The sequence below is a fragment of the Rana temporaria genome, chromosome 1 (genome assembly GCF_905171775.1).
Source record: "Rana temporaria chromosome 1, aRanTem1.1, whole genome shotgun sequence".
NCBI lineage: Eukaryota > Metazoa > Chordata > Amphibia > Anura > Ranidae > Rana > Rana temporaria.
In genome coordinates, this window is record NC_053489.1 from 680,176,016 (window position 1) to 680,190,878 (window position 14,863).

General features: G+C 39.0%; 1 protein-coding gene and 1 pseudogene across 1 annotated transcript; one reads left to right on the top strand and one right to left on the bottom strand.

Annotated features, from left to right (window-relative positions):
* Nucleotides 1-3,590: 3,590 nt before the first annotated feature.
* Nucleotides 3,591-6,155, bottom strand: LOC120945306 (annotated as a pseudogene).
* A 542-nt stretch (nucleotides 6,156-6,697) lies between these two features.
* Nucleotides 6,698-14,244, top strand: LOC120945312 (serine/threonine-protein kinase SBK1-like). Its single transcript, XM_040359406.1, has 5 exons — nucleotides 6,698-6,706; nucleotides 7,046-7,099; nucleotides 12,193-12,361; nucleotides 13,035-13,237; nucleotides 13,447-14,244. Exons 1-5 carry the CDS (start codon nucleotides 6,698-6,700, stop codon nucleotides 14,242-14,244), a joined length of 1,233 nt encoding a protein of 410 aa, XP_040215340.1.
* The last annotated feature ends 619 nt before the right edge of the window (nucleotides 14,245-14,863 follow it).

Sequence of the window (14,863 nt, forward strand, 5' to 3'; positions counted from 1 at the left end):
ATGCGACGATAGTGTGAAATCAGCCTTAAATTTTTTAATCTCAGTTAATTATCTGGTCCCTATTCCTTCTTATATTAGATATTCAGTCTACAATAAGGTAAAAAAAAGTATTAATATTAAGCAAAAAGAAGACCTGTGACTCTTGTTTTCACCACATGGAGAGAAGTTCTTATAGTTGGAGGTAATACTAATGTTACCATCTGTGTGTTCCAATACTGAGACAATGATGCAAATTTGGTATTCCCTGAGAGTCACAATAGGACACCACTCTTCCCAACAATGGAGTTTGGCTTCCATAAACATGGTCATTGTGATGGACAGTATCAGCAGTCACACCTCAGCCAGACATTCTACCTCCTGCTTAACATATCAATTCATAAACCCGTCACCATTGAGATGATCCATTGAGTCCTGGGTGTGAAATATCTCTCTATATTCTGCAGATCGATATTAATTGTCCAAGGACAACTAAAGTGTATTTAGTGAACAACTCTAATCTCAGCTGTATTATTACATTTTAAAACAGTTCCTATTTTATATGTTTCACTACATTTCAGAATTTCAGGTGCTTCTCTGAGGCCCCATACACACGTCCGAGGAACTCGACGTGCCAAACACATCGAGTTCCTCGTCGAGTTCAGTGTGGAAGCCGCCGAGATCTCGGCGGGCCGACTTTCCTCATTGAACAACGAGGAAATAGAGAACATGTTCTCTTTTCGGCCCGACGAGCTCCTCGTCGGCTTCCTCGCTGAAAAGTGTACACACGACCAAGTTTCTCGGCAGAATCCAGCTCCGACCGAGTTTCTGGCTGAATTCTGCCGAGAAACTCGGTCATGTGTACGGAGCCTGAGAGGCCAAATTGATGTAGAAGTCATCACTGATGAACAACAAGTGACATAAAGGGAAGTGTATTGTTTTTATACAGTCTGTTCAGACTGGTAGAAATATATTGAGATGAAAGATGGATTCTCCATGTTGAATTAACAATTGTGACTTCCTTCTTGTACACATAGTCCTTTTTTTTTTTTTTTAACATAAAGCATAACTACGCAAAGTTACACAAAGTTACATAAAACCTGTCTGGGCAATAAATAAACTTGACGATTTTGGGGGGACCTTTGGAGGGGTCTGCAAACTTTATTAAATACAATCCAGAAATAAAATGGCATTTTCAATCACCTTAAAAACATTTTTAATTGCAAATACCAATGCTAAAATAAAAACAATAAAAATAATACATATATAAAATTACTGCTTTTGATCAAATTGATTATTTTCTTAAACCTTGAACCTGTAAAAGGTCCCCAGGACGGTGCCCCCCCCCCCCCCCCCCGTGCCTATTTGTTTTTTTATAACGCTTTGCCTTTTAGCCCAGAAAATGGCCGTTTTGACTTGACAGATTGAGTAGGTTCTCCACCCAGTCTTCGTTGAAGTTTCACAAACCCTGCTTGAACATAACCCATGGCAGTTTGGCTCATCCCTAATACGGCTGTTGTCCCCTTAAAAAATAATTTATATAAATAAAATGACCCTAAAAGTTTTTTTAATAAATCTAAAAACCTACAAGTAAGTCAAATAAAAAATATAACGCCCACCCTAAAAACAGTAAGACAAACTTGTATTTGGCATACTAAAAAAGAAACGACCTACCATTAACAAAATGCTAAGACACACCCCAATTTTTTTTTAAAAAAGCATCCCTAAAAAGAACTGTGGGGTCTGTTTATATTGCAGTGAATACAACTAGGCTTATACTGCACTCTCCATAGCCACAGATACTATAATACACTGCAAAAGTATCCTTAGAAAAATATATACAGCATACAATATAGTAATACAAATAACACTGAATACTGTTTATAGCACCATACCAAAAGCACACGACACTAACCGGTCTTTCCCATTAACAAATGTCAGTTGTCCTTCACTTACACTAAATCCACAAACACTGACAAAAGGGTGCTGTGAAGTCAGCTTTTTATAGTGTATGGGCTGAAACTTTACTGAGACCCAACATTGGCAAACATCTTGCACCTGACTAGAGGTCATGTATATGAACATTGCCTGAGCCAACAATTGCTCAAGTAATGCATTGGGGGACATTTGGTTGGAGGAGTTCAAACCAAACATCCTTGAAGTTCAGATCTTCTCTAAACAGTCAGAGTGTTTGCAGTTTGAACTTATGCTCGGACCTAACCCTACCTTGCATATAGAGCAGAGGTCTCCAAACTTTCTAAACAAAGGGCCAGATTACTGTCCTTCAGACTTTAAGGCGGCCGGACTGTGGCCATCAGGAGTACAAAATCCCCCATCATTGGTGTCATTGGACCCCATCATTGGTGCCATTGGGAGAAATTCTGCCCCATCACTGGGAGGAATTCTGCCCCATCATTGGGAGGAATTCTGCCCTATCATTGGCGTCATTGGGAGGAATTCTGCACCATCATTGGGAGGAATTCTGCCCCATCATTGGGAGGAATTCATGCCCTATCATTGGTGTCATTGGGAGGAATTCTGCCCCATCATTGGTGTCATTGGGAGGAATTCTGCCCCATCATTGGGGTCATTGGGAGGAATTCTGCCCCATCATTGGTGCCAATGAATAAAAAAGCACCCCAAGGGCCAGATAAAATCAAGAAAAGGGCAACATCTGGCCCCCAGGCCGCAGTTTGGAGACCACTGATATAGAGTTTTGCCTACACTATGATTTTTTGGGTCCTGAAGCATATCATTTCTAGGGCCATCTTAAATTTTTATGATGCTTTGATCCATAATTAACCTCCCTGGCGGTATTCCCGAGCGTGACTCGGGGTTAACATTCAGTGCCAGAAGCGGTAACCCCGAGTCACGCTCGGGGTGCATTTTTTTTTTCCCCCAAAAATTCCTGGCGATCCGGCGGGGGTTTCCCACTGGATCGCCGGTCAGACTAGTCCCGCTGGGGGGGATGCAGAGTGAGCGCAGCGGTGGCTAAACATCCCGGCGATCCAGCGGGGTTTCCCGCTGGATCGCCGGTCAGATGAGTCAGGGGAAATGCAGAGTGAGCGCAGCGGTGGTGTGGTGACATCCCGGCGATCCAGCGGGGTTTCCCGCTGTGATCGCCGGTGAGAGCCCCGGCAGAATGTATTGCAGAGTGAGCGCAGCGGTGTTCTTACCTAATCCCGGTGAGAGCCCCGCTGATGTCTTCTCTGATGTCTCCTCTCTCTTCCGTCTCTGTGAACCGCAGCGCCTCACAGTGGCGGAAGTGGGCGGGAGATTCAAAAAAGTTACAATGTTACAATGTAAAAAAGTAAAACACACACATAAAGTTACATGATACAGTGTAATCTGACAGGATTTCACTGTATCACCTCAGATTTCACCTCAGATTATTCTACAAAAATGGTACCGCTTTTGGAACAAAATTCCAGACAGAATCATACCGCTAGGGAGGTTAAAAAACAAAAAAATTTAGATAAGAAATCACATGAGCAAAAACATGTGTGTTCTAAGATGTCTAGGTTCTTTCCTTCAAGTAGGACACAAGTCTTGTAAAAATTCCCCAGAGTGCATATATCAAGTCTGTCTCATGATTATCTGGTGAGCAAAAGGACCTATGCAATTTTCACCTCAGCTCCTAGAGTAAGTGAAGTAATCTCGGGTAGAAGACACGAGGAGGCACTTGTGGTAGCTCCGGAATGTACATCATTTCCTCTGTAGGCCGTATGCATTACAGTACTCCTTGTATGGTTTTCTGAAAACATTTCTGCTTTCCATGGCAGATGAAGATATTTTAGAATGTCCATGGCTGAGCACCTCTCGGAAGCATTGAGGGCCAAAAGGTCCCAGAACATTTGCCTGGCTTCAAGAGAGAACCTCTTCCACTTTTCTGGTGCTAAGGTCACATTCTTTCTGACTTGCCACCTAGCAAAGCTGCTGTAAATTGGGTCACGACCCATTGCTTCATTCCAAGGGAATGATCCAGTCAAAGCTGCGTAAATCAGGACACCAAAGGACCAGATATCGATGCTCGGGTGTAGAAGCAACTGATCTGCTTGTTTCATGCTACACAATTCTGGAGCTGTGTAGGGTATGAACCAGAACAAAGATGGTGCTTTGGTCCCCGAAGCCTTGCTAGTCCAAAATCTACCACTTTGATAGTATTACATTCAAAGTCCATTAGCAGAATATTGTCCAGCTTGATGTCACGGTGGACCACCCCTTTGCTGTGCATGTATTCCAATGCACTCGCTATCTGAGGAATGCAGCGCTTCACTGTATCTTCATTTAAACCAACCTATAAAAAAACAGGAAAAATGAGTTACTAGATGCCAACATGGCAAAATATAGACTTCAACATGGCAAAATATAGACACCAACATGGAAAAATATAGACACCAACATGGAAAAATGTAATCAAATAAAAAGCCTATTTTATCCATCATACAGGGACGTCAAATATTAGCTCAATACTCTCAAGAAAACCAGTTTTTATACAAATATGAGAGTCACCATTGCTGGTGCAAGGTCCAGGACCATCGTTCTCAACCTTGCTTCACAGCTGAGAAAGTTGCATACCTAAAATCAAGCCTATAAATCAAATGATACACAATCCCACCAACTCACTGTAATGAGTGGGGAGTCCTTAAACCTCAGAAATACTTTAAAGAAATTAAAGACAAAGATTAAACCTTTTCTTGACCTAAAGATTATTCATTTTTCATACAAACTTACATGTTGCTTTATTATGGAAAAAAGAGTTCCAGCTGTTGCCGCCTCCTGGACAAACACATAGTCTTTGCTTGTATGAAAGGCAAATTCATGGGTCCTGATGATGTTGGGATGACCGCTGAGGTTGACAGACATCCTGTATTCAACCATGAAGTTCTCCATTCGAACCTTCTTCTTGGTAAGCAGCTTTACAGCCACTAACTGACCTGCCAAACAGAGAGAGAGAAAGAGAATTAGGCCCGGTACACACGAGCAAACATGTACGATGAAAGCGGTCCGTCGGACCGTTTTCACCGTACATGCCTGCCAGAGGGCTTCTGTACGATGGTTGTACTAACCATCGTACAGAAGTCCGCGCGTAAACACTACGCGGGGCGTGTCCGCGTCATCGCCGCGACGATGACGCGGCGATGACGCGGCGACGTGGGCGGGCCTGCCATTTAAAGGCTTCCACGCATGCGTCAAAGTCATTCGACGCATGCGAGGGACAGCGGGCGCTCGGACATGTACGGTAGGTCTGTACTGACGACCGTACATGTCCGAGCGGGCAGGATTCCAGCGGACGGTTTTAAAACACGTCCAGGAATATTTGTCTGCTGGGAAAAGGCCCGGCGGGCAAATGTTTGCTGGAATTCGGCCCGCTCGCGCCTACACACGACTGAACATGTATGCTGAAACTGGCCAGCTGACCAGTTTCAGCATACATGTTTGGTCGTGTGTACGGGGCCTTAGTAACATGAACCAAAAGCAGAAGCTTGTTAAAAGTTCATTGGAGTGTGCCAGAAGCCTGATTAAATCTATAGCAGCGATTTATTAAGATGCATAATCATCCCACAAAAACTGGAAATGAGGGGGGCTTTTAGAACTTACTTTGAAAGGTACTTGGAAGCAACTTAAAATAATGCCGCTTAAAGCAAGGTTAATGCTTTGTAAATGCTTCCTGTACACAATGCTCAGGATAATATTCACAAGCTAAAGTTAAACAATTTGTGTCTACACGTGGCTTCAAAGTTGTCCTACAGATTGCCTACAGATAAGTAAGTCTATTGAGTCTTGGGTCTGAGATGTCAGACTCTGCATTTTTTTTCCAGAACAAACACACACGTCTTTTCTACCAGAAAAAAACTGTAGCTGGTGGCAATTTGTAATTTTTTTTAAAAAACATTGTTCCGCTAGTTCCAGTAAATTGGTTTTGGTGGCTCTGATATGATTTGGAAGCACAACTAATACTAAGAAGGAATTTTCTTTACATGAATTAAGTTACAATGTTTACCTGAACCCCGATGTTTGGCAAGGAGGACCTTTCCATATGAACCCGTCCCAAGTTCTTCGATGGTGTCAAAGTGTTCTGATACCTCCATCATCTTCAGGTTTTTGGAGTTCTGGGTGATGAGTTGAAGGACTTGCCTTGTGGTGTTCTTGGTCACCTCCTTGATGTTAGAAGCCATTCTGGAATCACAACAAAATACAGATTAGTTTCTCTTGATGTAATTATGATAACAAACAGCAATAAACATCTCTCTGAATATTGGCCTTCATCTATGGTCAGGATTTTATAAGCATATGTATCCCAGTTGGGGAGATATCATGTTCTGTGTCGTCTCCAGTGATGGATACATATTACAGTTAAAAGCTGACAGAGATTACAAACCAAGAAATGGGTTTTGGTTGAAGCTGAATCTCTAAACTACAGCACTTGTAGAGAGCGGCTGGTCAAAAATATCAACATTCTAGTTAACAGAGGTGCAAATGTCACTGGTATTGTAACAATAAGGCATAAGAGAGATTAAATAACATTTCTACGTAAATTTAAAAACAAATTGGATTGGTGGAATTTGGAACCCAAACTACTATTAAAAAAAATATGCAAAATTAAAGTGGATTGTGCTTTCACACCCAAATGTTGGATGGTGGAAATTAACAAATAACCTAAGACTTCACAGTTTAATTTTAATTCATAGATATACGAAGGCAGAACATCTCCATCTCCATGTATGAGGTTGGTTATATTAAAAAAATAAAAAAAAGTATTGCAAGATGGATTTCCAATCCATGTATGGATTGGAGTAGATCTCTACTCTGATCATAAATGGCAAGAGAAATAAAAAAATCTAAATTTAAAGAACATTAAAGAGTTTGTCTATTTAACTCACTGCTTAGTTATTTGTTACAAAGAGTAGACAACAGGTCCTAAAAGAAAGATCCTAATATTTTAGAGGAAATTATAAATGTTGTAAATGACTAACCTGAGAAAATGAAGGTGCAGATGGGATCTCACTGGGTCTTCACTAGTGGAATCTTTGTAGACTTCCCAACGTGTTAATCCTTCTTGAAATAGTTGCGGGATGAAGTAGTCAATGGAAATACGGACTCCCTTTTGCTTCAAGTAAAAGTAAGAACAGTATGGACTGGATATACTGTATGTGGGGTATATATGTGGGAAGGGGAGTGGCTTTTGGTAATTGATGGGACAACACACAGGAGCTTCTCATTAACATATGACTGGAGACTTTGGAAAGAGAGATTTAGAAGGGTGGAGCAGGTAGGTCCATATCAATGGGGTTTGTGTATTCTGTTTTTTTTGTGGAGGATTTAAACCTGAGCCTGTAAATAAGTAATCTGATTTAATAAATATTATGTAATGAAAAATATTTTGTAATGAAAAATATTTTGTAAGGGAAATTTAAAAAAATCAAACCACTACATTTCAAATATTCTAAATTCTAAAGTCAAATACATTGGCACACTTTAACCATGTAAAATCTAAATTTAAGATCATCATGTATAAAACATCTGTATAAGTAAACACAAACATTCTTCCAGATATAGATCTTAAATACAGTATTCAATCTTAAAAGTAACAGAGAATTATATTTATCCGAGAGACTATAAAAAGGGGAACACCAATATAATTTGACATAAAGATTGATACTCTTCTTTGTGAATGGGCCCTGAATCTGAAGTTATTCTTTAAACAACGATTCCCGATAACTGAAGAGATAATAAATCCATTCACATGAGTAAAATCCAAAGTTTTGGGGGGTAAAGGTAAGGAGGTGGCCTTACCAGTGTACCCCATGTTGCCATATCTTATTGAACAAGGCATAGGGAACCCAATGTGGAGGAAATACCCAGCTACTCTGCATTAGGTTGGATAATATAACATGACTGAGAATGACCTTGTATAAAAATAATAGATTGCTGGATTTCCATATTCAGGTCATTTTACTGTACTCAAAAATGTTGTTGTGGATGAATTTCCACTTACGTTTCTGATCCTATTACCACTGATTATACAATATCTTCATCACAACCCATAGATCTGCTTATGAAAGTAAGGTTATTATTCGGAAGGGGAAGGTTCATACTGATTCCGTTTACCAGCAGATTGCCAATATGACAATTACACTTAAAATGGGTATCTTGTTTTTTTGTTTTTGGGGGATTTTAGAAAAAATCTAGAGGGAGAATGTACCACATGGGATGATAAACTGAACGGGAAACATGTTTTGTTTGGTTTAATTTCCTAATTGTCTGTTGTTTGTATTATTAAGGTAAGAAAATATATTTTTTGTGAGTTGAAAGTTTTAAATTTTTTCGAAAAGCCTTAGGGGCAGATCCACAAAAGAATTACAGGCGTAATTAAAAATTTCCCGCGTTGTATATTTGTTTTGTATCTTCAAAACAAGATACGACGGCATCTCGGGTCGATCTGACAGGCGTACGTCTTAGTACGCTGTTGGATCTAAGATGCAATTTTTCGACGGCCATTAGGTGGCGTTTCGAATTCTGCGTCAAGTATGCAAATTAGCTAGTTATGGCGATCCACTAACGTACGTCCGGCGGCGCATTTTTTTACGTCGTTTGCGTTCGGCTTTTTCCGGCATATAGTTAAAGCTACTGTAATGAGGCGTACTCAATGTTAAGTATGGCCGTCGTTCCCGCATAGAAATTTGAAAATTTTACGTTGTTTGCGTAAGTCGTTCGTGAATAGGGATTTGCGTAGAATGACGTCATCGTAGGAAGCATTGGCTTGACCGGGTTAATTTCGAGCATGCGCACTGGGATACCCCCACGGACAGCGCATGCGCAGTTAAAAAAAACGTTGTTTACGTCGGGTCACAACGTATTTACATAAAACACGCCCCCATCACAGAGATTTGAATGCCGCACCATTACGCCGCCAAAGATACACTATGCCGCCGTAACGGCGCAAATTCTTTGTGGATTTGAAAAAAAAAGTAAGTTACGGCGGCGAAGAGTATCTTAGATACGCTACGCCCGGCGGAATAATGCGCCGCTGACTGTGGATCTACCCCTTACTGTTTTATATTTGTATGAAATTAAAGCTAAAACTAGCCAAATGATTTTTGGTAATGTACACACTTTTAGTATACTTCTTTTTAAAAAAAAAAATACTTTATATACTTAGTCAAGTTAGTTGTAGATAAATTATAGTTGTACTTGTTTTTCTGTGCAATGTAAAAACTTTCTTGTGCATAAAGCTGTGTATAGTCAATAGACCAGAGTATGGAGTATTTTGCATTTCTTCTGACATACCCATGGGTATTTGTCTAAAGTTTAAATATTCATAGGTGATCCCCTCTACTATTGTTTGATTGTTTACTGTAATTACTGAATCCTGTCACCATTGTTCTCAGCTCCCCCTCTGTGTATTGTTTGTTGGGTGTAGGCTGAAACCATTCAGGGTAGATCTTATTGCTATGGTAAATCTCTATGCTTCAACACCTTGGGTGTACTGAATATTCCAGTCTTGGACAATTAGCTTAATCAAATTATAATTTTTGATTTCCCTTGTGTTATTTATTTTTCTTATAACTTATTTTCTTGCATTATCTCGACTTGATAGTATAAGTCTGAAAAGTATGAAGGTAATTACTTGAAGACCGTGTGTACCATCTGCTTCTCAGGTGATCTGGTTCATATTTGGTGGAGTTGCCCGAAACGTTAGGAGTTTTGGACAGCTGTTTTTCTGTTGATCACTACTCTAACTGCTTCTGTAAAGCCCTGTACACACGGGCCAAATATAGGGCAGTTCAATAAAAATCGTCCAACATTCGGCCCACGTGTACGACAACTAACCCAGTTTTATTGTACAGAATTCGTTTTAAAATTTATTTGCTTTTGAAGGCACAAGCTACAGAAGATGTGACTTCCTTGTCTCAATACTTGGTTTGCCATTCACCCAGAACATCATGTCAGTATGATATTTTCCATTATATGATATACACATGGATTGTTCTAGGTCAGAGACTCACCAAGTAGTGAAGAAATGATCAGGATGTTTGGAGATAAATCTCTATAAATAAGCCCAGACATGGCAGATCCAATATTCCTATCCTGACAGGTAATTTTAATCCTCCTGCAAACTTTTTTATGCTGATGATATTTTATACAATTTTATCTTCAAAAGGTCCTTTTCAAACTAAATTAATTGGTGTACAATGTTACTAGAAAGCATAAAAACATAATAGTATAAAAAACCCACAAGAACCTACAGCCAATATCACATTGTTTTTTTCCTCAATAAATTATCTGGTTAGTTCTCCCTCTTGTATTAGTGATTGTCTACAATCAAGTAAAAAAAAAAAAATATTATAAAACAAAAAATATTTTCCCATTTTATAGTTAATATGTAGAAAAGTTTATTTGTAAAATTCAGTAAAGTTTTAAAGCATTTGGGGTTTCAGCATGTTTAATCCTATCACCCATTCTCTAGAAAACCTGTTTATATGCAAATCAGCCAGAACAATGCGGGTTATTTACACATCATTTACATGAGAAGTCAGCCAATGGAAAGCCTTCATTCTCTGCCTTCCCCGCCCATCTCCCTTGTAAAAAGGGGGCCTCTCCCTCTTCTGATCAGTTACTACCTGAGATCCCAGTATACTCATCTATTACAGCCTTGCTGGAGATTTGGTGACGTTGCCCGGTGTTGATCTGCAGAGGAAATTAATACTTTGAGGAACAAATCCAACTTCATCACCGCTGATTCCCCACCACATTAAGGTAAGGTCACTTTCATGTGACCAATCAATGTATTTATTATTGAGCATTATGATAATAATACTGCAGAGGTTTATAAGGTGTATGTAATAAATATATAAATCCTAAATATTCAAAACTGACAAAAGGGGCAATGAGAGGAGCTTAGACAAGATAAAATGTAATAGAATGTATACAGAAGACAGGATAGACATTGGAGGCGTGCCATGATCAGCCTGATGAAAAAGTTGTTAGTAATACATTATATGCAATAAAAGTTGACACAGTAATTTGTGTGATGTAATACCAAAGGAAATATATGATTGGGTATGTTTTTATCTAAAACTCCTATTACAAGTATAATCCAATCTGTACAAAAATCTTCTGATGGCCTTTATCATGGCCTCTGATGTCTTGTATTGGTCACAAAAAGTGAGACAACCATTTTATATATTTTACATGATAGTTATTATTAAAATTACACTTCTTATCTGGCTGAGCTCTGTGTTCATCCTCCTGATTTTATGTAACAAAACTAGAAAGTCGGCATAGCTGGTCGGCAAAAAGAAAGCAGAGTATATCTTGTAGGTCATCCCTTTGGTATGTTTGGTCTTTTCATGGCAGTGTCTGCCAGAAATATAAGATTCACCAAAATTCTTCTGGCAGCAGATACACCTTTCCACCTGCTGGCCAAAGTTTATTACATTTCTTTCCTGAAGGGCACTTGGGGGAGAAATTACTCTTTTGATCCCCCAGACAGTCCCTACACATGACTGAACTGGTAATTATTGGATATATTCTTTATTTCATTCCTTTGTCGCTTTAATATATATACAATTTTGAATTTATGTCCTATCTTCAGTAATGTTTGGTGCCGTTTGACGGTCACTCACCCTAGGTCGTGCCTTCTTTCCCCCCCCTTGGTCAGTTAGATGCTTTGTTGCTCATGCTGTTAACATTTACCTTGATACGTTGCCTACGAGCAACACTATTGAAATAAAATTTGATATTTTTGATACATTTTTGTCGACTAATTTAGTCCTTACTCCACAACCAATCTCCCACGCATAAAATCCCATTGAGGAAACACACCCCTTCGGGGGTACAGCAACCGGCTTATTGGATATATCCAGTCACCTATTTATTGCTATAAGTCTTGGCTTTTCCATTTGATTTTGCACTTGACCAAGTTTTACATTTGTTTGATAATTGTCTTGTATATGAATCGCTGTATTTCCATATTCAGGTCCTTTTAACTGTACTCCATACATTTCTGTTGCTCTGTTAAATATTTCACTTTTATGACTGAACCTTTTTCCTGAGTCACATTGATTAAGATGTGGAGCTTTATTGAGCATTTCATATTTATCGGTATATTAAATTCTAGTAAAAGTATTCATATTTGACAAATTTCTAAAGTTTTTCTTTAAAAAATAACTTTCTTCTTTATGTAACAAGTTTTCTGTTTTTGCTCTCCAGGACACTATGGCCTCCGTTGCTGATGATGTAAAAGGACTTCTGGACAGAATGGTCTCCTTCTACTCCCAAGGACTAGTGAATGTAGACTTAGAGGAGCACTTCTTCAATGTGAAGGAACTTGGAGAAGGAGGCTATGGAAAAGTATTATTGGCGAACGCCAAGACAACAGGTCAGTGAATTATTCTAACCAACATTTCAATATCAATATCGTCTGTGATCATTTATGTATATGTATGTTAAAGTGATCTGTAAGCTACATACTTTATATTTATTACATCTCTATAAGTATAAAATATGTGTAAAATATGTTGGTAGAATTATTTAGGGAACTAAGCAATAGGCTGGGTCTTGGGAAGAGTTATGTAAATGTCAAAATACTTTGATGGGTACATATCTGTCTGGAGGAGTAGACTGTATTTTCATGCAGACTGCCCTAGATAATGGTCACATGTGATGCTGATCCTCCATGATTAAAAGATCATAAATCCAATGAATGAAAGGGGTGGGCCAGGAACAGTCAGGCTGGGGAGGATATGATACTAATAATGACGGACGTCCCCCAGTCAGGAGACAAGTTGGGGTCTGTCTGGCTTGTTGCTTCTTCTAATGCACATTGAAAAAAATGAGAGTAGGAAATGTCTATCCAGTAGAATTTCTTCAGTACAGGAGAGCTGGCTGCTGGTAAGGTTGGCATTGACTTTGAATGAAGCATAATACAATCTCAAACATTTTAATAAAATCTGTTGCTCCAAGATTGAGATTTTTAAGTGGACATAAAAAAATAACCAGCTAAAAAAAATATATTTTTAATCCAAGTTAAATTATTGTTTTGCTTTTTACAGGTCAAACCATGGCATTGAAGGTCATGAATAAAAAGAGAACCAGTCAGCTGTCTTTTCTCCAGGAGTTCAGCATTTCATACTTACTTTCTCCTCATCCCAATATCATCGGATGTCATGGCATCGCCTTCACCACCATCAAATACTTTGTCTTTGCCCAGGAACTGGGCCCTGCTGGTGATCTGTTCTCCATGAATTTACCACATGTAAGTACATTAAGGTTTCGGTATGCCATTTTTTTCTAGTTTTGATAAAGAAGTGTTAAAACTAATATTTAAAATGTTCCATTACTTTGTCTTAATGATGGTGAAAAGTTATGGCCAAACATATACTTTAACTGATTCTGAATTTCTCTTTATATTCTACCAAACTGTATTTTTAACATCTATTTTGTATTTTGATCTTTTTTTTTTAGGTGGGAATTCCAGAAGACGTAATCAAGAGGTGTTCTGTACAGATCTCCAATGCTCTTGAATTCATGTCCGAGAAAGGACTTGTTCATATGGATTTGAAGCCAGAAAACATTTTGGTGTTTGACCAGGACTGCCAAATCATCAAGATCACAGACTTTGGCCTTTCTAAGGTCAAAGGGACAGTGATAACCTCCGGGTGTGGCAGCAAATCTTACATGGCCCCAGAATTGTGTGACATAAACATCTCAGATGGACTGGTTGTAGATGGCAGCCTGGATGTGTGGTCGTTTGGTGTCAACATCTACTCCTTTATTACAGGGGAGTTTCCATGGCAGGTGGCCACCCTTGATGATGAAGGATATAAATGTTTTGTTGACTGGCAGAACAATTTTCATATAGACAATCCTCCTGAAGCATGGAGAAAGATTCCCACTGGGATACGAAGGATGTTTATCGATCTTTTGGCCATTGACTCTATGAAAAGAAGTAAAGCTACAGAAATTCTGAAATATGTGAGTGAAAGATGGAAGGAAGATTCTCCAGATGCAGCCACAGGACGAGAAGATGAGGATCCCATGAAAAGCAGTTCTGTGCAATATGAGGAATCCATGACTTCCGACCTGAACACCTCACAGGGTAGTGTTTCCATCACATCCTTGTATTACATTTTAAACACAGACTCTTCTGGATCTCAGTCTGAGATGACACCAGAACCACAGAAGGACATCATGGAAGAGCCACTTATCATATTTGATGATGAATTTTCATTACATGTTGGTGCAGAGGTAGACATTGAATGAACACAAATTGGTGAGTTTTGGTGCATCAGAAAGAAGATCACATATGACCAACTTTCTCAGGTATGTGGCTTTCTCAATGTTTTATGGTCATGTCACACTAGAAGTTTATTACTTTTTGTAACGAGGTATGCCAATGATGGAACGTCTGTTAGCAACTTTCAGAGTGGTGGGAATAAGCCTCGTAGTTAGGAAAATGAAATAGAAACATGAATCAAAGAGGCTGATAGAAAGGGTCTTCTAGCTAACAATGGTAATAGCAGGACTCTTGTTGGATATGATATTAGCAGTTTGCTGTTACAGTAAAATTGTAAAATTCCATTGGCATTGCCAAGTCCAATTATAACATGTTTAGAGCAATAACAGGAACCTGAGTAATTCAGTTTTTATCAATATAGAGCAGTCAAACCAGTGAAGGACGGTTGCTTATTGGTTGGTGTAGGTCTCTATCTATATGTATTTTCTCTTATTAACTGGATTTGTCTATTCTGGGGTTATTTTGTAATTTGTACAACCACAACCTGTGATATAACCTCTTGACGGAACACTTTAAACCCTTTTGTAACCTTTTTAATGAAACCACAACCTGTGACCTTATATATTTTTTTTTTCAATTAACAGT

Excerpts from the sequence above, each read along its gene's own strand:
- LOC120945312 (XM_040359406.1), top strand. Across the intron at positions 7,100-12,192 it reads CCCTTTTGCTTCAAGTAAAA|GACACTATGGCCTCCGTTGC; the intron begins GTAAGAACAGTA and ends TTTGCTCTCCAG. Across the intron at positions 12,362-13,034 it reads GGCGAACGCCAAGACAACAG|GTCAAACCATGGCATTGAAG; the intron begins GTCAGTGAATTA and ends TGCTTTTTACAG.